The 26,380-nt window shown below is 40.7% G+C and overlaps 2 protein-coding genes across 5 annotated transcripts in view; one reads left to right on the top strand and one right to left on the bottom strand.

The window, feature by feature from the left end:
* Window positions 1-1,487: 1,487 nt before the first annotated feature.
* dis3l2 (DIS3 like 3'-5' exoribonuclease 2) lies at window positions 1,488-13,034 on the bottom strand. 3 transcript variants are annotated; one of them, XM_086271363.1, is made up of 21 exons: window positions 12,885-13,034; window positions 11,611-12,349; window positions 11,392-11,522; window positions 11,123-11,176; window positions 10,917-11,018; window positions 10,339-10,501; window positions 9,586-9,650; window positions 8,963-9,192; window positions 8,707-8,880; window positions 8,493-8,572; window positions 7,452-7,564; window positions 7,227-7,334; window positions 6,895-7,128; window positions 6,628-6,707; window positions 6,261-6,444; window positions 6,077-6,163; window positions 5,820-5,967; window positions 5,351-5,481; window positions 3,852-3,956; window positions 3,460-3,564; window positions 1,488-3,261 (listed from the first exon to the last, which is right to left on the bottom strand). In XM_086271363.1, exons 2-21 carry the CDS (start codon window positions 12,341-12,343, stop codon window positions 3,160-3,162), a joined length of 3,129 nt encoding a protein of 1,042 aa, XP_086127489.1. In that variant the 5' UTR covers window positions 12,344-12,349; window positions 12,885-13,034; the 3' UTR covers window positions 1,488-3,159. The 3 variants fall into 3 exon arrangements, with proteins under 3 accessions (XP_086127489.1, XP_086127487.1, XP_086127488.1); XM_086271361.1 differs by lacking the exon at window positions 12,885-13,034 and adding an exon at window positions 12,717-12,853; XM_086271362.1 differs by lacking the exon at window positions 12,885-13,034 and adding an exon at window positions 12,612-12,712.
* Window positions 13,035-18,248: 5,214 nt separating this feature from the next.
* gpr158b (G protein-coupled receptor 158b) overlaps window positions 18,249-26,380 on the top strand; it is an 82,256-nt gene continuing 74,124 nt past the window's right edge. Inside the window, exon 1 of one of the 2 annotated variants that reach the window (XM_086271611.1) lies at window positions 18,249-19,618. In XM_086271611.1, the coding sequence (XP_086127737.1) occupies window positions 18,768-19,618 (851 nt within the window). In that variant the 5' untranslated portion in view covers window positions 18,249-18,767. Of the gene's footprint in view, window positions 19,625-26,380 lie in introns of both variants that reach the window. The other variant, XM_086271610.1, reaches the window with a different exon arrangement.

Here is a 26,380-nt window from a genome sequence, read left to right as displayed (position 1 = left end):
AACAATATCAAGAGAAATTGATTTTTCAGACCTATTTAAGCCTGATATTTGTTTTTCTTTCTGTCCTCGTGGTGACGAGTTAGGAAGGTGTTTAACCTTTACATACTGTTCATACTTCATGCTTTCACAGTATTGGCCAAGAACTCCTTCACAGACACTCCCTCAGTGCTGACCCGTAAATCTGACCTACAGATTTCTTAGAATGTATAAATAGTCTGACATAAATGAATGGATGATTAATTTAAGTTTCAGAGAGAATACAGGGTGGATTTTCTAGGATTTATAACACTCATTTTTCTGTGAATAACATCCATTTTCACACAATTTCATGCCCCGTTTAAAACATAAAAACATACAAGAAAGGATTTAAAATAAATTCTATTAAAAGGAAAAAGTGTTGGGATTTAATAGACACCCATGTATAACCCTCTCATTAGCCGCTGTCTTCATTGTTAAATGATAGAAAGCCCACATTTATTATCAACATTACCAGCTAGTCTACAAACTACTAGCACTTTCCAAGCAGTAGTGAGGAAACCTTGTGTGTCAAAACAACTCAAATGTGATCCAAACAGGACACAAAGGTTAACGTGGAACGATCATAAAGATTTCAGACTATATTTACATAGAAGCGGATTCCACTAAAGCGGCTTTGCATGATCTATAATTCAAAATAATCCTTGACTTTTTATTGGGCCCTCTCAGGTCATTCTCTCTCTCATGTTTGGTCTCTGCCCCCTTCCTTCAAGCCAAGTTTCTTCTGAGTAAAATAAAAGTAAATCATATAGATGTCATCCTGCCATACCTGCCTAGATCCCCTTCAAGTTATTCACAGATCCCGCACTGTCCCGCTGTCACCCTTTGTCACATTTAGTGTTTTTATATTTTTTATTACTCTAATTATCATCACTAATACAGGATTTTTCTCTCGGAAACTCACTCCGATAGTCAAGCTTTCATTTTCTTTCCAGTGTTTCAGGGAAATATGCAAATTTGAACAAATGTTACACTTACCACGAGCATGTTGTCTATTTTACCTCATGGAACACATTTAAACGTTAAAACAAACAAACAAAAAAGCCCACAACCCCCCTCAGTTTCATAAAGGCCATATTCAACCCAAGGAAAGGGTGTGGGCTATACACTATCAGTAGTTTATGAAGGCAGGGTAATCAATTGTTGCATGGTGGTGAACTACAGTGGACAAAATCTTATCTTTGAGCTGTTGCAGTACGTTTATCACAAATTAAGACACTCCTTGGCAATTAAAAAAAAATAAAATAAAAAATAAAAATCTGTGTCGTTTGCTGTATAAACTAAACAGAAGCAGGCAGTGCCTGTGTGCTAATGGTGATATATTAATGGACCCTAAAATAGCAGCTGATTAATGTCTGACTAGAAGTTCCTTTCCTTAGTTACAACCATTAATTTAAATAAAATAAAAAAAGCAGGCATGATAAAAGTAATTTACAGACAACAAAACACAGTTTAGAGTTCATGTCTGTATTTTCCTAAACACAATCAAATATATTGCACTGGAGGAAGTACAGAGCATATCATCACTGCACAGTGAATACTGACCAGACGTTACATGTGACAATATAACCAGAGACCCAAATAAACTGGATTTTAATGTTTGCCTCATTTAAATGTGACAAGAAACTTTGTCAGACATCTTACTTCTTCAACACAGTGGCTTGTACTGGCTTTGTACCCATGGATTTAAAATTAAAGTACTGTCTGTACATGTAAAACTAAACACTTCTATTTAAAAAGACAGCTGTTAGATCTGTCAAAAAAAAAAAAAGAAAAAGGATTTGACAGACGAGAAAGTGTGCAGATACAGCAGCTAATCACACAGTTCAATCAAAATCAGGTGTGAGAACTAAATTGAGGCACAAGGACTGAGTCAAAGAAAAAGTGGGGCCACACTCCATTTAAAAATGTGCAGTTGCTCCAGAGTTCAGTCCCAGTTCGATCAAATTAAATTGAGCGGATAAAAGGAAGGCTGACATTCTTAAATATCAATGAGGTACATTAATCATTTGTGCTGACCAAATCAAATGTCAGCATAAAAACACAACCACACATGAGCAAACATATAATTCATTAAGACCTCGAGGCAGTCAACATCTTTAGCAGCAATTCACACGTGGGTCATCCCTGTGTTTTGCAGTAAAAACAAAGAGTTGGTAAGCTTTGGCCTGACTAAAGAAAAGCTTAGTCTAATCATATCGCTCCAGTCCAAAAACAACAAGAACTTTCTTTGGATTGGAGCAATACGTTTGCTCCTATTTCACAAAGTAGAGCAAAGAAAAGTCCTGTGAGCTTTACTTAATGACTGAGACATTACACAACATCAGAAGAATCCAAAGAAAACTTCTCAGCTTTTCTTTTTTTTGTTGTTACATGTGAATATTAGTGTACATGTTCTGATAATATGAATTAATCAAGGTGTCACACCTTGCTATCACAGCTGCATTTGACCTGTGAAGCTTCACTGTGGCAACAAGTTAAAACAACCAGAGCAGGTCACAAGTCACTGGTGTGGTAAATCTAATGCCTAGCAAAACACAAACCATCGTTTCTTCTCAAACATCAGGAAGCCGCTCATCAACATTCAAATAAAAATGGTTAAAAATCAGATTTCTCATATTAGAATGTGTATAGCAGTTATAGTCACACCAAACCATCAACAGCAAAATAGAACTCACTGCTGCCTTGATTCTTTCAGCGTCAGACCTGAGTCAGAGCTCAATTTGGAATCTTAAATTGCAAAAAATAATATTGAATTAATTCAGATTTAAAGCCACGTAGTATGTCTACCATAGATTTTGAACTTCTTCCATTGATTCCACAAAGGAACGGAGCCACAGGACAGCTGTAAGCAAAGTCCCGTATGACAACAGGTTAAAAATATTACATCCTATAACATAGACCACATGCATACATTCAAGGTATTTGCATTAAGTTTGCAAAAGTATGGGGGGAAAAAAAACAAAAAAAACAAAAAAAAAAAAACACAACTGGAGAAGATTGAAATTAAAATCGGACTCAGATCTGACTGAATTATTGCTTCCACGTTACACTCTATAAAATGTTATTCCTAGCAACCAACAGAAGAAAATGTTCCTGACTTCCATTCAAGTGTTTGTACGTTTATGATGCGCTGTCTTCGGGTCTCTTGAGCACTGCGCTGTATTTCAGAGGCGCATCATCCGACTTGAGCTGCACCTCCACTAAAGTGAAGACGGAAATGACCTGAACAGACAAGAAATTCTGATTTATTCATTCCACTCCGTCAACTGGCTTCAAAGACATTTTGTAATCATGCAAACCAAAATTTGTTACACTACTCTACTAGTCTACAAAAACAAATAAATGTGGGGTGCTTAACAGTGCTTTGGCATTTATTCTCCTGAGTACACAAAGTCACCGGCTCATGTTTGTGGCTCTCACCTGCTCTACGGGCGGATCCTCCGGGGACTCTGCAGTCCACAGCAGTGTCAGCTCGGATTTCTTCCCCACCTTACGATGGCGGAATGCGTCCAAGCCAGTGATAGACTAAAGTTGGAAACAAACAGTTCTCAGCTGTTTCTAATAAAGTAATAAAGTGACAGTTCTGTTTTGCTCTGTCTCTCATACGACAGTCTCATTTCTTTCTCCCGAGTGAGATATGAGTGTTGAGCAAAGGCATGGTAAGAACTGCAAAGAACTGAAAGTTATATACAGTCAAAAGCATAATCTCTTAATTACTAAAAAGTAAAAAATTAAGACTTGGGAATAAATTGGTATCTTTGATGAAAAACAAAAAACAAAATCACATTGTAAAACCCATTGTTGGAGCTGACCTTGCAATAGATGCGTTTCTGAACTCCATATCGGAGCACCAGCACATCAAAGGACTGATCCAGCACCCCCATCACCATGGCCTCAGAGTCCAGTGGGCCAGACTCCTGCAAAAACATGTGTGGTGGATGCAAATACAAAGAATCTTTAGCCTAAGAAACTAGCCTTAAGAAAATAAGTCTCAACTCGTTTCACATTTTAGGAATCTAGCTGAAGACAGGTAATAAAAAAAACAAAAAACAAAAAACAAAAAAACCCCAAACATTTGGAAATAAACACTGGTTTGGGTTATGGTTTACTACTTTTTTTTCCTGTTAAGATGTTAAAAATCTACAACACTTCTTGCCTCCACCAGGACAGATATATAAAGATATGTAATGAACTCTGCTCTAAATCTGCTCCTGTGTTGTGATGTTCTTATCTTTGACCTTTTGAATTTGAGCAGTAATGGTGAATGGGCTGGTTTCTAGCCTTCATACATCATGCCTCATTTATACAAGCACTTGTTTTCTATTCTGAGTGCTTGCCAATATTCACACACCTTCACTTTCCAATAAACACACTGGGAACAACTCAGAATTCAGCATCTTGTCCAAGGAACCAAACCACCAACCCAGCTCTACTTCCTGAGCCAAGCAAGCCCCTTTATCATTTCATTTTGCTGTGGTCCCTCGTTTATCGAGGGAGTTGCGTTCTAAAAATAACCTGCGATAGGTGAAATCTGCGAAGTAGCCAGCTTTAGTTTTTACAGTTATTAGAGATGTTTTAAGGCTGTAAAACCCCCCACGACACACTTTACACACTTTTCTTAGACAGGCATAAACATTTTCACACGTTTCTTTTTTAAAACACTCTCGTAGTTCAAACCTTCGTATAAAAATAAGTCCAGTATTATAGAATGAAACCAAAGATCAAACCCTGTTTTCAGGTCCAGAACATGGGAATAGAGCAGCTGCGAGAGAATTCAACATTAATGAATCAATGGTACCGAAGTGGAGGAAGCAAGAAGAATGAGTTGAGTAAAGTTTGACTTATCTGACTGTTTTGTTTCACTTAATGCGTCTTATAATCTTAAAAAAAATACAGTAATTTCTACCTTCCTTTAGCATATCCAGAAGTTCAACTTTTTGTGCGATGGTTAGCATCTTCCTCTGCCTTTGACGGTGCATAACATTTTATCTACATTGTTGTGTTTGTCGGGGAGAAAACTTACAAACATACAGTACAGCACTTCAGAGTCACACTGCTAGCGATCGAAGATTTATGTAAATTTGACAAGCTGATAGCATAGCAAGCATGCAAAATTGCACACCAAAAAAAAAAAATCTGAAAAACAGCGAGGCCGCGAAAGGTGAACCCCATTATAGCGAGGGACCGTTGTATACTGTTGAACACTTTTGTGAATTTCTTTTTTCATAACTGATGTTTACGCCTATAATCTTGACACAGTGTTTATTAGAGTTGGAAAAAACACCAATAGAGTTGTGATCTGGTTACTCACCTTCACAAAGACTCCAAAGAAGAGCTCTGAGCTGAGCTCCTGGACTTTCTTGGACAAAGCCTTCTTGTCGTTACAGTGTGACGCTTGTTTCTCTACCTCCGCTGTTGACAGGCTGATTCGAGGCCCACATTCTGTATACAAATATTCAGCGGAGACATGAGTATCAGAATTAATGGACACAAATTTAAGTGACACTGATTTTCTTGCTCAGTGCAATTACATGCTCGTGTGTATAGAGATATACATGCTTTGTTACAGCACTTTAATCAATGAAAGGTGTTTAAATGTGCTTTATAAATACATTTTACTTATTTAGTAAAAAAACCAAAAGGAAAGAACAAACAATACATTGACTGAGAGCGATGTTTGAGGCTCTTTTGTGCCTTTCTCCTCACTGTCAACCAGAAATGTCACACAATAGAAATTCTGTCATTTGTCTGAAAGAGCCTTTTGTGGAAAAGAGACAGACTTAGTGAAGAAGCCAGCAGCCGGTGCACGATGATGTCAGCATAGCGCCTGATGGGTGATGTGAAGTGTGTGTAGAGAGGAACGTTGAGGGCGTAGTGCTTAAAATTCTGCTCCTCCTTCACGACTCCTGTACAAAAGTACAACGCCATCTGGGATAGACAAATGAACCAGGTTAAAGATAAACACTACAAAACTAATACAAACAGGGTTTTTTTTTTACTGCTCTAAATCATACTAGTACTAACTATGAGTACTAACTTGCATTGGTCTGGAGCACATGTGGGTGAGGACTTCTTTTCTGGCACTTGTGTACTCGTCATCACCAAAAGCAGTATTGAGACTCTTCTGCATGTTAAACAAGAAGAAAGAAGGTTTTCAATTTACTCCAACCGAACTTCAAACCCTGAATGCAATTGGATACCAATGCATTATGAGTACTGACGTGTAATAATCCGGCAGAAGTCAGGTCGATTTTGATTCCCAGCTGGTCACACAACTCTTGCAGCTCATCCATCATCTTGGCTTTGGGTGGAGGGTGGCGCCTGAGCAAGGCCAACTCGGGGAATTTGCGGTAAATGTGGTTGGCTGTGGCAATGTTAGCAAGCAGCATGAACTCCTCCACCAACCTGGAGAACAGGTTTTATTAATGAGAGATTAACAGTCAAAGGAGGAGAAAAGACTGTGATAGGACTGAGATTTTAAAACAGCACAGAGACAAAAAAACAAAACCCCAACAAAACCCATCTGTCATTAAATTTACTGACAGATTATTCAGGCACTGATTAAAAAGAAAAGTCCTTTTTACTCACTTGTTACTGTCTCTGTATTGGTAAATATAACAACCTTGAGGCATCATTGTCTCTTTGTCCAGAGTGAAAGAAAGCTTCAGCTGAAACCATTAAACATAAAATACACTTCAGTACAAGAAACTGCAGTAATTTAAGATTGAAGCCAGTTCCTTTGGTCCAGAATAAAACATTGTATATACACAAACATATTTTCCAAACATCCACTAAGCGTAACAGTAAGGACAACAGTATTTCCTCTCATAATCCAAAGAACAAACCAACACTAACCTGATCGAGTCTGAGCGCTCCTCCTAAGAAACGTTGAGCTCTGAGGTTCTTGGCAATAGTGTGAAGGTTGAGCACTGCTTGGTGGACCTCATCAATAGGGTGCATGGGGTCCACGGGTGGCAGCTCCTCAGCAGAGAACATCTTCTCAGGGGCCTCGATCATGCTCTGAGCATGGTCGTAACTCAGCTTCACACAAGAGCGGATGATTGAGCGGCCAAACCACTCATTCAAAATCTGACAAGTAAGGCGGAAACAAACAGATGGGCCAATGGAAAAAAAACATAACAAAAAAAACAACACAACATCAGATGCATTTATATCAGTTTATATACCTTTCCCTCGGGTGTGAGCGTCCAAATAACGGAGAAAGTGAGTCGGTCGACGAGAGGGTTCAAGCTGCACAACTCCTCACACAGCAACCGAGGCAACATGGGGATCACCTGGAGAGTGACGAGACAGACACTGAGGGCTGAGAACTTAAAAAAGTTACAGTTTAAATGAACCCCTGACAACTGAGAATTAATGACACGGGGAAAAAAGCCTCGGGGAGTACTTACCTTCTGAACCAGGTAGACACTAGTTGCTCTCTGGCTGGCAATGACATCCAAAGAGTTTCCTTCCTCCACAAAATAACTCACATCAGCAATGTGAACTCCCACCTCAAAGTTGCCTGCCACAGACAGAAAAATTAGGACAACAGACTGTATAATAGAAGGTGCACGTAGTTATTGTACAGTTTCAATTCAATGTATTATTACAATGCTTGTTCACAAAAGAACACCTATGTCAAGTTGTACTATACTGTAAAAATAAAGATCTTACAATATCAAAGAGATTTCCAATGAGCAAGCACTTGACAGTTGGAAAAACTCCCTTCTAACAGGAGAAGACCTCCTAAAGTACCAGGCTCAGGGTGTGTAAGTCATCTGCTGTAACTGGTTGGAGGTGAGAAGGAAGGTCACAGAAATACACAGTCCCATTGTATACCAGTGACAAACTTCAGTCAGAAGTTTGGCCCACCATAAAACCTTGCTTTATCCACCTTCTTTATTTAAATGGGGACCATATTTACTAAAATAATAGTTTCTATTAAAGTTATTTTTTTAATTATTTATTTAAAAAAAATAAAAATAATCTGGTTGGAAGCAAAGGAACCGCCGCCTAGTGGCCATTAGCAAGAATGCAGGTTTAAGGCATTTCTGGATTGGCTTCCCTTTTCAGAGGCAGAAGCTACATCCATCTTTTATGTACAGGTTATGGATAGAATAGGATACTTATGACCAATGATAATCACTGACCATCGTTTTTTTTCTTATTTAGCGCTTTTCTACTTAGAGGACTCAAAGCGATTTATACAACTTGCCTCATTCACACAAGCACTTTTTTCTATGGTTTTCCTATGAAAGTGCTTTCTATTTAACATTCATACTCCAATGAATGCATCACAGAGCAACTGTTTTAGTATCTTGCCCAAAGATATTTGGCATGCAGACTGGAGCAGCCACCAACCTTCCAATTAGTAGATGACCTGCTCTACCTTCTGAGCTATATCCACCCCTGTCAGACATCATCACTCTCACTGAGCATTAGCAATTTACCATCTGGCAGCTGTTTACAGGACAGGGCATCATCCAGATCTCTGGCAGTTGCTGGGTCAATTGTGAAGATGCACTCATTCCTAAACATCACAAACATTGAATTATGAAATAATCAGCAAAAGGCTGACAGAAAAACAGATGCAGATGCATAAAATACAGAAAGAAAAAAAGAAAAAAGAAAAACGACAAATGTATTTGGGCTTCAAAGTCTTACCTCAGGTCTCTTCTCTTTCTCATCTCTTCAGGTGGGATGGTCCAGGGCAGATTCTTGGGAAGACAGTCCAACACCTCGTCTGAGAACTCAGAAAAATCAACCTCATACTCTATCAAGATGCCTTCCGTCTCCGGCTCAATTTCTCCAGCCTGTCCCAGTGACTTGGCTAGTCGACTGTAGGAAAAGATTTAGTGTGTCAGCAGAGTTCTCAAACCAGAGTTAACAGTTCCCCGGGTTATTCGACTATAGCACTTACCCCTCTGCAAAATTGCTGTCCGCTGCCCAGTCTGTGATCCGACAGATGAACAAGGTGTTCTTGTAGTCACCCGGACGGGAACTAAAATCTTCAGGGCAATCAGCAAGGGGAACATTAATCCGTGGCACCCGGTGGTCCACAGGGGAGAACAAGGCAAAGGGCTTGTCTGGCAAGTGCTTCAGGAAGCCAGTGGCAGCTCTTGAGTGTTTCTTTTCAACAATGTAAACCACCTAGTAGAAAGATTGCAAGGGAAGCGATCGCTTTGAAAGCGGTCCTTTACTTGAGAAGTGACAAATCACTGCTAAAGGAAAACTAGAACTTATGGCCCATTTAGAATATTGTTACTGCAGTAACTTAGCATAGGATTGGAGTAGCTTTAGAAAAGATTTACACGAGTTAGGCAAATGATACAATTCTGGTGGAAACTTGTAACTCATACAACGTAGTCCTGTAGAGCCCTGTAATTGCTTTATCTCAAGCAGGAGGAAAAAAAAAAAAAAAAAAAAAAAAAAAAAAAAAACTGCATTAAGATGATTTTTTCCCCTTTTAAATGTTTTGTTTGTGAAAAGGAAGAGAAATTGTTAGTTTAAAAATTCAATGCAACAGATGTGATGGAAACTCACTTTAGCTGTCTTTTGGAGTATCTCCCCATTGGAACGTGGTGTTGATGGTTCTCCCAGACGTTCTCCTAATTCCATCACATCAAGAGAAATATTAACAGGTATTAGTTGTACTTTACAGACTTTTGTTGTTATACACAAACTCAATTTAGACCAATAAATAATGGTCTAACTTGGGTTTCACGTCGAGGTCTCGTTTTTCTGCTTTTTGAATGCTACGCTCCATTTGATCCTGCCTTTGAAGTAATAAATAATCTTACTAATGTCATGTAGGGTAAGCGTTGGTGTGTTGTAGAAGTTATGTGCAACCACTCCATGCATGAATGCAAATACAGACAAATGAGAAGGGTTGGTTCATGAATGCAACAAGCTGCTGGAAATCTACTGATATGTTAGCAATTATGTCAACATGAAAGCATGGCTCCATCCTTCCCTCACTTCAGGCTACTGGTGGTGGTGGTGGTGTAACGGCAGGGGGAGCATTTTTTCGGCGCTTTTTTGGAGACTGTAGTGAAACCCGAGCATGTTTTAATTGCCTCAGCCTACATGAGTATTGTTGGTGACCGTGTCCATCTCTTTATAACCTCAGTTTATCCATCTTCTATGTAATGAAGCTCAAATTGAGTCGAACCTGGTATAAATAAGGTGGAACTTATGACGTGTACAGTTGAATTGCTTTGCAACAGAATAAGTGCAATGTGTGATACAGCAGCTATTAATTATAATTATTTGCAGTGACCAGTGTATTTATACTACCTGATATATTCTGATATTTGTTGTTTTGTTCATCCCGGTCGCTGCACTGCTCTTCCACACTAACAGCAGAACTGGGAGTGCTCTTTGTCTTCTTTGCAGCTGTTTGCACAGTGGGTGTGTCTGACTCGCTGGCACCCTCACAGTCAGTATCTGACCTCACAACCTTCCAAAAAACAAACAAAAAAACCCCTCAAACAAACAGACAAACCCGCCCCCCAAAACCCCCCCAACCCATAAATAAAAACATGCAAAATAAAAAAATATTAAAACTTAGTACAAGTGTGTATAAAACAAAGTCTGTTATTGGATACCTTTAAAAACTGAGTTAATGCAAACATATAACGTATAAAGACAGTACATATTCAGACCCCGCCCACACCAGTAGAACAACAATTCAATACTTGACTTCATTTTGTTCAAAGATGCTTCTCTCTCAATTATGTCTGCCACCAAAAAACTTTCGCTGAAAAGCATCAACAAAAGTTTTTATGTACCTCCTAAAATCTGAGTGTTTCATAAGAAAAAAAAAAAAACTTGAATTCTGCACATATACGTCACCAGAAATATTATTCGTTTACCTTCCACTGCTCCCGAGGCAGTACTTGCACAACTACTATGTCTCCATTCAGTGCTCGGTTGCGAGCAACAATTCCATCTAAGAATATATCCCGTGTATCATCCTGTGAACAGAAAAAGAAATATTTTGAATTAAACAAGGTCACTGAGGCAGCAAAACATGATGTGTCAAATTCATTCTGTTTGATGGGAGGCCACGCCAACTTACAGGAGACGGAATGAAAGCTTCATTGTACTTCTTGGGGTTTATTCTGAGCTGACCCTAAAGACAAAGAAAAAAATAACCAAACCATTTTTTTCAGATAACCACTGCTTCAACAATGTCATTTCTGCACTGAGCGTTTGATTTAGGAACCTGATCAAAATGCATTTATAAAATTGAAAATAAAATGATGAAACTTCTGTCTGTATCACTTGACTATTACCGAGTAAGATCATCAATACTGAAAGAAATTAACTTCCAACTCATGCTTATACCTGAATAAGTTCTCCTCTTTTAAGACCATGGGAAACCTCCTCAGAGGTCATGTAAGCATCAAACACTTGCTTCTTTGATCCTCTGCCTCCTTTGTTCTTACCCTTGTCAGCAGGAGAATTGGCATTTGAAGCTGAAAAACAAACAGTTCTGTAATTAAAGCCACTATTAATTTAAATGATCATAAAGTACAATCCCTACAATGGTAAGCCACAACTCACCTCTGGGCTGCTTTATGTTTTTATCACGACCATGAGGAGGCTTGGGACTTAACATCTGAACATCAACTCCACACTTTGATGTTCCTTCTCTAATCTTCTCATCTTCTGGGTGCTTTGGCAGATTTTTTTTCTTTGACTTCTTAGGAGACTGAAGACGTCCACCAGGCTGATCGGCCTCTTTTGAGACGACATCTCTGTTCGAATCCTTGTTTTTTCGCTGTTGCTTCTGGTGTTTCTTTGCATCATTTGGTTTTAAAGAACCCAGCTCCTCCCCAGACTCAACGTCTCCGTCGTGGCTTGTGGCGGTATCTCTTCTCTGCCCCCTCCGCTGCCCATCAAACACACCTTGCCTCCTCTCGCAGTCTTGCTGAACATTGCGAGTGTTTAGTTTCTCCATGTACAAAGACAATGAACTCTCTCCTCCTTTACTTTTCACAGAGGAAGGGGAGAAGTCACTTGAGTCAGAGAAATCATTAAACACTTGGTCCCTTTGTCGTGCTGGTATGCTGACCCTGTCACTTTGGGCTTTGAGCTGTGGGCTTGGCCCGTTGTCTTCTCTCTGAGAGGACGAATCCTTTGCATATTGTTCTAGATACAAACTGAACTTGCTGCTGCGGTGCTGACTAAGAAGCCTGGCATAGGCATCTTTCTGAGGAGGCCTGCTTGACTGATTCTGGCTGTGCTTTGGCTCTCGATTCACGTTAGCCTTCTTAGCCTTCCGAGGGGAATCCATCAGTCCCTGTAAATAAAGAAAAGTACACACTGAAGCCAACACACACGCTCACAACGCAGCTTTAGAGAACAACCATCGGTATAATTCAAAGTGTGACTAAAAGAGGAGGTTGTTATACAACGACAGACTCCCCAACTCGGTAGTTGTTTTGGAGTCCATATATAATGAATTAACTTTATACAGTTACTTTATCGTTAATATTAATACGCTATAAACAGTGTTACAAACAGAGACACGGCTGGAAATTAAACAAATAATGTTAGTTAACCATAATAAGCTAGAAACATCTGTATTCTGCCACTGTCTTCGGTATTTACGTGTTGATAATCTCTGCCCTAAGCAAACCTAAACAAGCCCATAACAGTTGACTCACGCTAGCTAACAGTTGTTGACGCCGCCTGGTTAGCATCAGCTAGCTCGCGACTTCCAACGGCAGGTGTCGGTTTAAGCGCTTTTTAGTGGGACCGACCGCGACAGTTATCACGACAAACGAGTGGGACATGGACATAAAGAGTGTCAAACTGGAAATCTTAAACATTACCTCTTTCACCACGACGAAATCAATGTAACGTCTCCCAAAGCAAAAGGCTAATTGATACGTTCACGTCCGCGCTCGTTATCAATGGTTATTCTCACGCTGCCTTTGAGGGCTGTGGGAAATTTTGCTATTTGGGTCATTGTTAGCGAGTCTACGGGGGAATTTACAACAGCAAAAAAAAGAAAGAAAAAAGAAAAAAATTGTGGTAGCAATATAACCTTCAGGGGAAAGCTTTTTTAAAGCGTTGTTTTTGGGCAGAGTAGGTAAACTGTTACATTATTTGTTTATTAGTTCATTTTAAAGCAGTGATCAATGATTGTATGTAGGCACCTCAGTTTATGTGCCCTGAAATGAATGCTAATTCAGACAGGCAACAGACAAGTTCAATAAAATGGCTGCCAAGTACTGAGACTTAGTTATAAGAGTCTGCTGCAAATGGAATGATACTGAGGAAAAGGTGTGTACAAAATGTCCCATTTTTGTGCTAAGTAATAAGCTCAGCATATGTAGAAGTAATCCCCATGAGTCAAAGGTACAGTCCAAAAATAAAAACTTGTAACTTTAGGCCCAGTTTTATTTTTTAATTTGTCTTTTGGATTGGTGGAGTAAGTCAGGCCTGGAGCTGAATGTGAAAAAGACCGGGCAGATGGTCTGGACCTTTTCTAACACATAGGGGGAACTGGCTGAGGTGGTCATTTAGATTCACGAGGGAACCTGCTGGTAGATGAGTACGAGTATTAGGGCTCAGCCTTTGGTAAATAACTGAAATTCAACAGCAAAGCAGTCAGCAGTGGCTGAATCTCCTGGGAAAGCTCAATTATTTTTAACAAATCACCCTCGCTATATTCTGCTCCTCCTTCATAGAGAGCATTAGAAGGTTCTCCTTTATGTGTTGGTTGCACTCCCATCAGTCTTTATTACATGCATCAGTTGTAGAACACTGTCAAGGCCTGCTCTAAAACCACTGGACTCTCCAGTCAGTGTGAGCAGCAGATTATATGGCAGACCCCTCATGTACCCTGTGGCCTGTATTTAAGTGGCTCCCTTATGGGTGCTGTCTTCACTACTCACGCTGTAGGAGGGCAACCTTTGTTCCTGGGGCTGTCCAGCTCCTTAAGTCTTACTTATTGCTCACCTGCTCCTCATCCTCTTTCTTTACACACACACACTAACACATATATGATTACATATCTGGTACTTTACATGAAAATACACGTGCGTTTTCTTTCTAATTCTTTTTTACTCAATGATCAGAGAGATACATTTGAACTTCAGCCGGTTGTCTTGACCATGTCTGCATGTGTGTCATTCACTGAGCTGCTCTTGTGTGATTGGCTATTTTAGATATTTGCAGTCATACGAACAGGCTGAAATGCTAAACAGTTAATTCTGGGAGAAGAAATCTAAGCGGGAGAGTTCAGCTCTCTCAATAGAAAACGTGGATGAAGCTGCACCTCCAGATGGCAGCAAAGACAAAACTTTACTGCCCAACCAAACAGGATCTGTGTGACAGTTGTGTAAACAAGTTAGATTGTGTAATGAAGATGACAAGGAAAAAAACAAAAAGTAAACCAAATTGTCAGGCACGTTTATGTGCATGTGAGTGTGTGTAATTTTACTGGATCACAGATCCAAGTAAGCTAAACTAAAGGCTGGAGAGTCTCTTCTTTCTCCCGACAAACTGATTTTCACACTTGTCTGTTCGCACTCGCTTTGCTTCCATAGTACAAGACAACTTATGAATGCTTTTTCTGAGTGCACGCACATACAATGTCCCTCAGCACAATTCCTCTAGGAGAGCATGTGGCTGCATCTTTTTGAGAAAACACAAGCTGGTGTGTGTGTGCAGTTGGATGAGGCTTTCAGACGTCTGTGGGTAACAAGTAAATGAGGCTGTCATTTCTCAGCTTGATTTTTGCAGCACCTATACACGCTTCATCCTCAGTCCTGGATGCAGTTGAATCACTTTGGAGCGATGTGTGAGATCAGAGTATCTCTGACATATTTAAATGACGTTAGCAGAGCAGGGGTTACATCAAAAATGATATTTGTGCACAGCTTGGTTGCTTTTAACCTCACCCATAGCAGGCTTTATTGACAACATCACAGTGCACACAATTTCTCACACACGCTTCTGGAAACATCTGGCCTGAAATCTGTGCACTATTGTGTTGATGGTGTGATATGAATTAATTAGGTTTCACCTTCTGCTGCACTGATAGACACAGTCAGGGGGTTTGAACAGGAACTTTAGTGCTGGATTTAATCTGCACAACACATAAAAAATACATACATCAACACATAATAGTAGTGATAATAACACAACACTGCACCGATATGAGCAAAGGACCTCAGATGCATACACACATGCTCAAGAAGAGAGGCAACGTAATGAGCCTTGAGGAACGAAAGACATGCTGCATTTACCAACATCAACAGTGATGAACTGTTGGCAGACTCTTTCTTGTAACCTGCATTATTGTGTGTCTGATAAAAAAAACTGGAAAAACAAACACAGACATTATTTTACATTTTGTAAGACACAGTTTCACTACAAGATCGGGCCATTCATCTGGAACTTTGCACTGATATTTGCAGATGAAAATGGCTTCTTTCTTTCCCCCCCATCAGCATCACTTGAGAAATGGCAGCTTGTACCATGGGAAATTAATACAGTAGCACTTTTGGGCAGCCTTTTTCATCTTTATCAGGGAACCGCAGTTGATTTGGCAGTCAGAGTGGTGGCATTTAACTGTGACTGATTGTACTGAGCTGGAAGGGGATTCTGTACATGTATTATTTTAAGAGTGGACCTCTATTTGGCTAATTTCAATTTTAATGGCCAATTTTTTTTACACAGAGCCACTTGATTTTGGCAGAATTTTCTTTCCGATGGGCAGCAGAGCTCGACCCGCTTCACATAAAACCAAACACTGAAAGCAGTGGGAGTTTGTTTTCTTCTCTACACAAGTTCATCCTCATCACCCTGTGCTTTCACTATACCTCCACATGAGCTGAGGTCTCAAACCGTTTCCAATTTATAGAGTTTGTGACGTTCTCGACAGCTTCTACAGATACATCAGCACAGATGGAGAGATGTGACTGAAGGTGGAGCCTTAAATAGCAGGTGATGCTGGTGTGATAGCTAACTGCATCAGTGAAAGTACATCATTCACGCATACAGATTAGAATTATATGTAAACATGCCAGAGGCAGATCAGAACAGATGACTTGATATCATTTCAGAACAAATCTCAGAAAACTCACTCCTTGTCGATAAACTCCTCTGTGATTCATGGGATAAATCCACACACTGTGTGAGTAACGCCTATCATGTCTTTTCCTTCAGTGCCCTCTCCAGCCTTTCATCACAGGCTTACATTTAAACTCTCCCTTAAAAGGTCACAGCTTCTGCCAAACCCCGGCCAGCACCTTGCAACCTCAGTAGTTTGAGTTCAAATGCAGCTGGCTGCATAGGTGTGGCAGAAAGAAACAGACTCCTGAGTGCAGGAAGAAAAACAAGCAGCAGAGGAAGCACCCCCAATTTTTATTTATTTATTTATTTATTTTGTTCCTGAGCCTTTTATCCTCCTTTGCTCTCTTTTGAGAAAATCTAAAGGAACCTCTGGGAGAACAGAGGAAGCGTGGGTGAGAGCGCACGGCTGGTACAGCAGCCGCTACCGTGTTGCGGTTGTATGGACCCTAAGTTGTAAAGCATGCAGATGAAGCAGCAAATGCCTATCAAATATTTATCAGAGCAGGGGAGCCAGTGCAGCTTGTAAGAGAAGATGAAACAGTGGGGGCAGGAGCAGTCACTCTGTACGGTCTCTTTCGCCCAGATTCTCTCTCTGTCTCTCTGTCTCTCGACTTCGCCGTTCATTCGCCATGCCTGCCACAAACACACCTTTTCTTTTTGATTTACACGCACTCTCTTGTGAGCATCACCGGTTATACGTCTGCCCGTGAAGGTCTGTTTTTCATGTTTTCATCTGGCTGATTGGCGGTGAGCGGTGAGGTGGTGGTGAGTTCGTACAGTAGTTGTAGCTGTAGATTGTGTAAAACCAGACAGGCCGCAGTCCACATCACTCGCTGCAGCGGACAGCATGGGGGAGATCTCTGCCTCGTCACCTTCCACTGCCACGGCAACGGCCTGCGAGTCACCCCGGGCGAGGTGTACTCTGCACCACCCATTTACAGTCCCGGGATGACTCCCGATCAGCCCCGTGGACACGTGCGCACGCACTCGTGAACATAAACGTGTCCCCAGATGGACTCATAAAGTGTCTAAACACAGGAAAGTAGCACAAAGAGGAATGCCCACTCTCTTATTTACTCACTGCTGCGTGGGACAAAATATGATGCAGCGATGTATCACACCGGCTTCCTCTTGCAATATGTTATCAGCACTGGTTCCAAATATAAACCCTTGAATTAAAACGTGTGGGAGTTAAATAAGTTGATGAAGGAGAACTCGTAAGGGAGGGACCAAGCCATAGGGGTAAATGATTGCACTGTTACATTATTTATCCGTAATAACAAAAACAGTAACACACAAAAACCGACACAACAATCCAGAGGATAAGCAGATCATCCCAGACTTTACCCTCTGTTTTAACGGGTAGACATGCTAAAGTCTCCTTCAGTTACAAATTGTCTTGCAATGTATCACATGGCAGAATCACTGTGTGGTGGTACCACTGTCATTGTGGGTAATGTACCGTGACAGAATCGTGAGTGAGGCCCGGATTATGCGCGCTTGGACGCGCACAGATGCGCACTCGGGCCTATTATAGTTCTATCAAGTCCCCCTGAAGGATTTGAAATTAGCGCATTAGGCTATACTGTAATGTCTCAGTGCCTCTAAGGCTCGAAAAAAAGTAAAAAATTGGCAGGCATCTGGACATCTGCAGACACACCGTGTCGTTTGCCCTCTCTTCACGAAATTTACGTGACTCTGACCCAAGAAAGCGTGGATCTGCGATTCCCAGCCGCACACACAGTATATTAGAACACACCTGGCTAATATACATGATGCTGCTTGGGTTGATGATTAGAAATGTAACCCTTGAGAAAAAATGTGGCTGTAATGTGTGTGATGTTCTACTTTATACACAGTTTTGGACATTTTGTCTATATATAATTAATCACAGTTTAAACTATATGTGAGCCCCCCTCCCCCGCCCCTCTTTCTCTCACTCACTCACGCAGTCGTTTTTCTTTCTTTTTTTCATTTGCAAAGTAAATCTAGTTGCCAGATTGCTCCTTCGTCTTCATTACTCAGGGCTCCTCTTCATCACCACAGCCTCCCTCGCTTTTCTTCCTACGGGCGCTACTTTCAGCACCGGACAGCTCTCGTCGTTCCCACGCTCCGCCCACCTCAGACAGACCGGCAATGAGAAACCAGCACACACGCCGGTGGGCGACTCTCGAGGTGGCCTATTAGGGTTTTATTGGGAGGGACGGAACTTCGAGTACAATTTGCTCTCTCCCTTGTCATTCTTCTCCTGGATTTCTCCGAGCGGGAGTAAAAACAGAAGGAGAACCCGAGCACTCCCCTGGATTGCGGGCTGGTGAGGAGTCCGTGTGGTTTTCTCATGAGTTAGGAAGCTGGTTCGTGTCTGTGCAGCTGTTTAGATCACACTGTGTGTTTTTTTTAACAGAAGAGAGGAAAAGTGTGCTCTCTCTGAAAGATGCAAAGATGACAAGAGGAAATCGTTTGCCGTTTTATGCTTGGTCGTAGGTATGAAATCCAGGACATCCTCGGGCGTGTGTTTGAAAGTGTTTCTGATCTCCTGAAGCGGCAGAAGATATAGAGTGGCTTTGGTGATGCTCGCCACACTTTGCCAAGTCCACGCGGTGTCTGCTCTGTGCCTGTGACAACGAACCATGGCTCTCCTAGTCGTCCCGTTGCTCCTGCAAACAGGGCTCGTTTGGGGTTCAAACTACGGTTATGTGGAGTGGTCTGACAATGACCGCGACGATAAGAGCCCACCAGTCTTCAGCACCCAAAATATCAACAGGGAGCCACCCCACCATCCGACCTATTACCCAGTACCAGCCACCGAGCGCACGGTGGTGGCGCACAAAATCGAGGAGGACCTGCCCAGGGTGGTGACCGCTTTCTTGCACACCGGGGACTCTTCGGCGCTTAGACAGGTCAACTGTTCGCGGAGGTACGAGCTGAGCAGCCTGCGAGGCGGCCTCCACGTCGCCTCCCACTATTCCCTCCACAGCATTCTGGACACTGTAGCGCACGCCACAAACTTCCTGAATATGATCCTGCAAGCCAACAGGTCCCGGGAGCAAACCCTGCGGAGGGACATCCACTGGTACCACGCGCTGGTTCAAAGCATCCTCGAAGGGGATCCTAAAATCCACAGGGCAGTGGTGACCTTGCACACGGATGCGCTGACGCCAGGGCCCCACGTTTTCCTCCAGGCGACGAGAACCGAGAATGAAGTGGTACTACAGGACCTATCCGGCTCTGCGCACCGTCACCTCAAGGGCAGGAGTCCGGAGACTGACTGGTTTAATGAGTTCAGGGACGGCAGGAGACCACACATGCACAGAAGAATCACGGAGGCATCGGGCTCCAAGAGTGGCACTTATCTCCTGGACAAAAACCAAATTAAGTGGTCTGCGCCATACCTGGAGTGTGAACACGGAACGTTTGTGCCCTATTGGCTGCTCACCCTGTCTGCAGCCTTCTATGGACTTAAGAGCAACTCAGCGCCAGAGTTCAGGTGAGACTGAAAAGTGTCACTTTTTTGTCCTTAAAATGTAGAAAAATATGTTTTAATGTTCTATTACAGCTCACACATGTTAAAGTATCTATTTCTTTATATTTTATTAATAATTAAAGTTAATCAGATAATCAGCGTCAGCTATTGAAATGCTTTAACAGCATTTAATTGACAATAACCTCTGTGAGACTTCATGTAAATATGGATCCACCTACTGCTGTAATAGAAGCAGACAGTTAAAAAGAACCTTGACAGATCTATCTAGACATTTCACTCACCTGTCAAGGCACAGGCATGCAGCCCTGCTGCAGCCAGCACTCTAATGAATTCTGCAGGCTTTACGCAGTGCTCGTAAGTGAGGATATCTATAGAAGTGTGCACGCGTGCGTGTTTGTGGGTAACATTTAGGTGCATCAAAACACCTAAAGCTCTCGTATTTCAAGGCTGCGGTCCAAGAGTGTCCTGAGAAGATCAATGAAGCCATGAATAAACAATGAAATCTCTACTACAAGATGAAACCACTCAGAGGTCCAGGTGCACTTCACCCTTACATCAGTCTAAGTTGCAGTGCATAAGTCAGTGTATCACTCACACACTCAGTGTCGCTAATGTGAGATAACATGTGAGAAAAAAAATACAATTAAAGATGATAAATATCTTTTAAGAGAGGAAAAAAAGAACGTTTACAACAAGGGTAAGCTTGGGGTAAATACACACACATCCAACTCTTACTCTTACTTACTTACTTAGTTTTGTACTAACTCTAGCTTTGCATTTTTATTTTGGACTCTAGCTTTCCATGATTCACAGTTCAAAATAATCCTTATTTATCCTGTTCTGGGCTTTGGTGAAGCCCTTTAGTTCATCTGCTTCCTTTCTTCTGATAGGTTTTCCCTCATGAACAGAAGGTTTGAAAACCAGGTGGATGGTTGCTGTAACTTAGCAAGATCTTTGTCCCTGAGATGCCCGTGTTAAGGACATCGTCTTGGACTGATGTCATTCAAGGTGAAGAGTAGGGAGAAAAACTCCCCAAAAAGGTGTTCAGTCGACCTGAAGCCTGAGCTTTTGGCTCACAGGCATTGGTGTTATATCCGCTGACATCATCACATGAAACTTCTGCCATCTTCAATATAAAGATCCACAAGTGTATATGCACAGACACAGATTCACCTACACATGTAAAATACCCCTACACTGTCACTACATAATAAGCAAGACTAATTAAATTGGAATGACACTGTGATGCACAGTGCTCGTGGTTTATAGGCAGCAGTGTTGTGTTTGTGATTCGGCCCTCACCCTGGCATGCATCCACCCCGGTGATGTGTCCCTGAGCAAAATGCTGCATCACTACCTGCTCCAGGGACAGTGTTACGATGTGATGAGGGCTTCTTCTGGCTTTTTAGAGAATTGTACAGCTATCATCTCTGTGCAGGATCTGAAGATGGCTGATTCTTATTACACAATGAATTTCTATCAGCATCAACATGGTCCACACTTTCAGATTACCTCAAATTTCCAGAGATGTTTGTTAGAGCTGCTTGAAAGTTAAGCATCTGTCTTATAGGGTAGCTTCAGCTTGCTGTAATGACTCAGTCTGCCTGCATTGGCTTGTTCATCTCCAAAAGAGGATTCGAGTCATGTCCGGGATATTGCCCGTTTTAAACCATCAACTTGTCATGATGAGGATGTTTAACTAGTTGAGAAAGATGGGAGATGTGCTTGTGTCAGTGGCCTAAGGCGTCTGGAAAATGTTAAGTGTGATTAAATCAGTTCAGTGAATGAATTCATAATTAAATCAATTGCCTATTCCAGCCCAGCCAAGAGGGTTTTGAGTGAGTTTAAATGATTGTGACATTTTACAAGTCACTGTGATTTGTGACATTTAGAAGAAGGCAAGTCAGATACTGAATCCCATTTGTGATGTTTCATATGAATATAGAGGGGATGCTGGATTATAGAGAAACTCTGTAATGAATAGAGATGGAAACTATGAGGTATGCACTGTTAGGGGGGGTTGATGTAAAGGTAAGGATTAAAATTAGTCAAGACCTCAGAAATAGCGATTTTGAAAAAGTCAAAACTCAGGGTCCACTTAGTATTTTTACCCCCAGAGCTTTCCAGTTTCCAAGATCAAGAAATAACTGCCGTACTTTTAGTAATATAGTTTGGCATTTGTCAAAATTGACTGTGGAGTCAGCAAAGGGAGCCAAGGGAAATGTCAAGTTAAGAGGGAAAATAATAAAGTGGATGTTTAAAACCTGAGTGTGTATCTCAGAGAAATACAGTCTGTAACTGAGGATAAATATTGGCTGCAAGTACACAACCAGAATCATGATGTTTTTCTCCTCCCTCTATGTTCTGTAATGCGAGTTGTGCTATGCTGTTTCTTCGACTCATCTCACTCCTGCGATGGCATTTCTAAAAATAGAAAGTTTGTTGGCTCTGGACAGAAATGCATAAAGTAGTGGAGATGATAAGCCAGAGCCTCCATGTCTTCTACTTTCTGTGTCAAAGAAACCTTGTTGCTCTTTCTTATTATTATTATTTGAGTCTGATGTAAATTTGTGAGGTAATGAGGGGAGGAGAGAGGCTCTTTCCAATGATTTTTGTCTGTCTTTCAGACTAAGCTCCAGCTCTGCCTTTCACAAGGAATGGAAGAAGCAAAAGTTTGACATGTGTAAATGAAAACCAGAATAAAATAATTCAATCCCGACAAGAATCCAGCAGCCTCACCTCCAGCACTTTTATATAGGATGGTAAAAAAGATATTGTGTCATTATAAGGAAATGCTATAAGATACTATACCTCTGGAAGCATTTCATGTTTTTCTTTCTTTTATAGAAACCATAACCGAAGTTGTTTCGCTTCAGAAAAGAGCGGCACTGAATTGTAGCTCACATAGATATAAATGATCATGTGCAAATCTGTCAGAAAAACAAAAATAAAGACTTTCTCTCAGTTTTCACTTTCGCTATTTGTCATCAACACAACAGCACAGATAATGTCATTGCATAACCACCGTCTCTAGCTTGTAGTACTGTGCAAAAGTCTTGTGACGCCTTTCCTTTGTTTATATTTTGCTTCCAATGAGCCAGATGTTCTTGTAATTTTCTAAAGTGGCCTTGAGCGTAGCTCTTCGTGCTTTTGAAGGTCTTTTTGTTTTTCTCTGGACATTAGCTTCTTTTTCAGCCCTCGTACCTGACCACTTTTTCAAGCAAAAATTAATTCAAGCATAGAAAAGGCACCTAACTCAAGGAATGAACCACACACAGCAGACAACTTAGCAAAGCACCTATTTTAAATTTTGTCTTTAGGCACTTTCTTACCCGTAGCCTGTTGCAACACTGTCACGATCCTGGGTCTTTTAACTCGGCGCTTTGAGTTTCAGTGTATTTTGATGGTTTATGGTTTATGTTTAAGTTCATTTAGTTATCTTAAGCTCTTTCTGTTTTGCCTTGGTTGCCCTGTTATAGTTCATTGTTTATCAGATTCCCCTTGTGTCTTTGCCCCTAGTGTTTATGTCTCACTCACCCTGTGTTTCATGTCTACATCCCATTATGTTTCCTGTTTTATTTTGAAAGTCATGTGTTCCATGTTCAGTGTGTTTAGTTTTGCGTCCCCTGTATGGGCAGAAATCTGTGCCATCAGAAACTGAATTTGAATAAGTTCAATTTGAATTTGAATTGCTCAGATTGAATCTGAATTGTAACTTGAATAAATGCTTTTGAAAACTGAATTTGAATTAGTCTAATTTGAAATTGAATTTATGGTTTGAAAATGATCATCACTAAATTGAAATTGAATTTATATTTTGAAAATGAATTGATTTGCTTTGAAACTGCATTTTATCCTTTAAAAATTCAGCTCTCGAATAATTTCAGTTTCACTTCTCACCATTCAGTTTCAGTTCTACAATTCAATTTCAGTTCCAAAATTCAGTTTTTTGGAACTTACATCCGGTTCCGGTTCAAGCGCAGATTAATAGAACTACGTTTTACTAGCGGACCGAAAGTGTTACTGACGGGAATCTACAGCGTCTTGAGCTGAATTAAGACTTCAGAAGTCATTCGTCATGTCGAATGACCAGCGGATAAACTCTCAGGTTGGTAATAAATGTATTACATGTATAAGAACAAGCGTCATGTTAACAAAAGATAGCCGTAAGGTAACTGTTATGCTTATTGTAGCTGCTAGCTAAAAACGCTAATTTAACGTAGTTTGCCCTGAATTCAGCTTTGACAACAAATATGATCGACTGTTTCTAGTAGAATTCCAAAGTTGTCATCTTGGACCCTGTCAGAGTACCCCCTCTGTATGCTTGCAGAGACCCCTACAGTAGGGAAACATGCAAAACGGTGTCCAAACCTTTGTGTTTTAGCTTTATTTATGTCTTACACAGCATCCCAACTCTTTAGCTAACTTAATAACTTTAGCTAAAGTGAATAGTTAGTCAAATTCATTAGTGCAGCATTACTGGATCACCTCTGTTTGAAGTGATATAATATGATATACAACTATCACTGAAACAGCAAACTTTGTAAATAAGCAAACAACACTTCTCATTCTCTAAACGTTTGGCCACAGCTGTAGATTACACTATCAGTACTTGTTCACTCTTGACAATAATTACATTTCTAAATTCTCTTTGTGCATTTACAGGTAAACAATATCTAATATTTTATCTAAATGACTGCTTTGTCTTTGAAAAGGGTGAAGAGCCTGAGGCCGGTGACAGTCCAGTTCTACTCTAAGTACATCCTTACAGTGGCTCACAGGACAAGGCCACATTCCTGTCCAGAAGAGAAGAGAAACTTCAGAGTCTTCATGCAGTTCAACCACACCTGTCATATTCCATATGACAGGGGTCTCAAACTCCAGTCCTCAAGGGTGGACTGGAGTCATGCAACTTTTCCATTGCCTCGAGGACTGGAGTTTGAGACCCCTGCCGTATGGTGTTCATGCTGTTTTCTACCCCACAGTTACAGCATGTCTGACTGCCTGTTCAGCATATGCAAAAATATATGAGTTTAAGCATGTGATGACTAAGGCCTTCCATTATGGTGTTTGTCATCACATGTCACAGACATCTGGATGATCATTTGGAATAAACTAAAAACTTGTTACTTCATCTTTTATCTTTATTATTATTATTATTGTTGTTCTTATTTTACACTTTTCATGGTTAGGCGTTAGGTTTATTTGTAGTAGTCCTTTCCAACGTCTTTCCCTCTTCCATGTTACTGTGTCAGCTTGTCAGCATCTATTTGGGTTTGGAAGTGGAACAGAAAGTCAGGAAATCCAAAGTGCCATTAAAACCAGAAGAGGTTCTTATATTTCAGAAGAAGGGATTAATTCAAAAGAAATGACCTCAATGCCATATTTTATTTAGGAACACTAGAGAGCACTTTGCAAAATAACACATTCTTATAATTTCACCCTCAGATGAGCCAAGCTACGACTGTCAGGGAATGTGATGTAGGTACAGAGCATATGAGAGTGGTTAAGTTTGTCTCTTGTCTAGATGAAGGCACAATAGGGATCAATGGCAAGGCGTAGAGATTCAGTATCTTCAGTCTTCAGTGGACACTCCATTTCTGGCACAAAACACCTGTAAAAGATAGTCAATTTAGGAGGTGACCCGACAACTTCAGCCTGTCAAACATAGTAATGGAGCAGTATGTTTAAAAAATATATCTAATTAAGCATGCACTCAGTACCCTAAGAATTATTATGGTAGTTAAACACAGTGATAGTTGTACATCATATTATATCACTTCAAACAGAGGTGATCCAGTAATGCTGCACTAATGAATTAGACTAACTATTCACTTTAGCTAAAGTTATTAAGTTAGCTAAAGAGTTGGGATGCTGTGTAAGACATAAATAAAGCTAAAACACAAAGGTTTGGACACCGTTTTGCATGTTTCCCTACTGTAGGGGTCTCTGCAAGCATACAGAGGGGGTACTCTGACAGGGTCCAAGATGACAACTTTGGAATTCTACTAGAAACAGTCGATCATATTTGTTTGTCAAAGCTGAATTCAGGGCAAACTACGCTAAATTAGCGTTTTTAGCTAGCAGCTACAATAAGCATAACAGTTACCTTACGGCAATCATTTGTTAACATGATGCTTGTTCTTATACATGTAGTACATTTATTACCAACCTGAGAGTTTATCCGCTGGTCATTCGACATGACGAATGACTTCTGAAGTCTTAATTCAGCTCAAGACGCTGTAGATTCCCGTCGGTAACACTTTCGGTCCGCTAGTAAAACGTAGTTCTATTAATCTGCGCTTGAACCGGAACCGGATGTAAGTTCCAAAAAACTGAATTTTGGAACTGAAATTGAATTGTAGAACTGAAACTGAATGGTGAGAAGTGAAACTGAAATTATTCGAGAGCTGAATTTTTAAAGGATAAAATGCAGTTTCAAAGCAAATCAATTCATTTTCAAAATATAAATTCAATTTCAAATTAGACTAATTCAAATTCAGTTTTCAAAAGCATTTATTCAAGTTACAATTCAGATTCAATCGGAGCAATTCAAATTCAAATTGAACTTATTCAAATTCAGTTTCTGATGGCACAGATTTCTGCCCATACCCCTGTGGCGTCATGTTCATTTGTATAAGCTGTGTTCCCCTGTGTTTCGTGTTCTGCTGTCATGTTTCATTGTCAGGTCGTCTGTTGTTTCACGCCATGCTTCCAGGTTTCATGTATTCATGTTCATGTCAGGGTTTTTCATGTTCT

The sequence above is a fragment of the Aulonocara sp. 'chitande type north' Nkhata Bay genome, linkage group LG18, assembly GCF_057382095.1.
Source record: "Aulonocara sp. 'chitande type north' Nkhata Bay isolate Kocher_YH1m ecotype deep benthic linkage group LG18, A_spYH_male_GT1.1, whole genome shotgun sequence".
NCBI classification, from domain to species: domain Eukaryota; kingdom Metazoa; phylum Chordata; class Actinopteri; order Cichliformes; family Cichlidae; genus Aulonocara; species Aulonocara sp. 'chitande type north' Nkhata Bay.
This window is presented reverse-complemented; position numbering and strand designations above follow the sequence as displayed.

Bases quoted from the DNA above. Each gene is read 5' to 3' on its own strand.
- dis3l2 (XM_086271361.1), bottom strand. From the start codon at position 12,752: ATGCTAACCAGGCGGCGTCAACAACTGTTAGCTAGC. The intron at 11,523-11,610 runs GTGAGTTGTGGC...TTTGTTTTTCAG, and splicing joins AAACATAAAGCAGCCCAGAG to CTTCAAATGCCAATTCTCCT. The intron at 7,129-7,226 runs GTATATAAACTG...CTTACTTGTCAG, and splicing joins CGCTCACACCCGAGGGAAAG to ATTTTGAATGAGTGGTTTGG.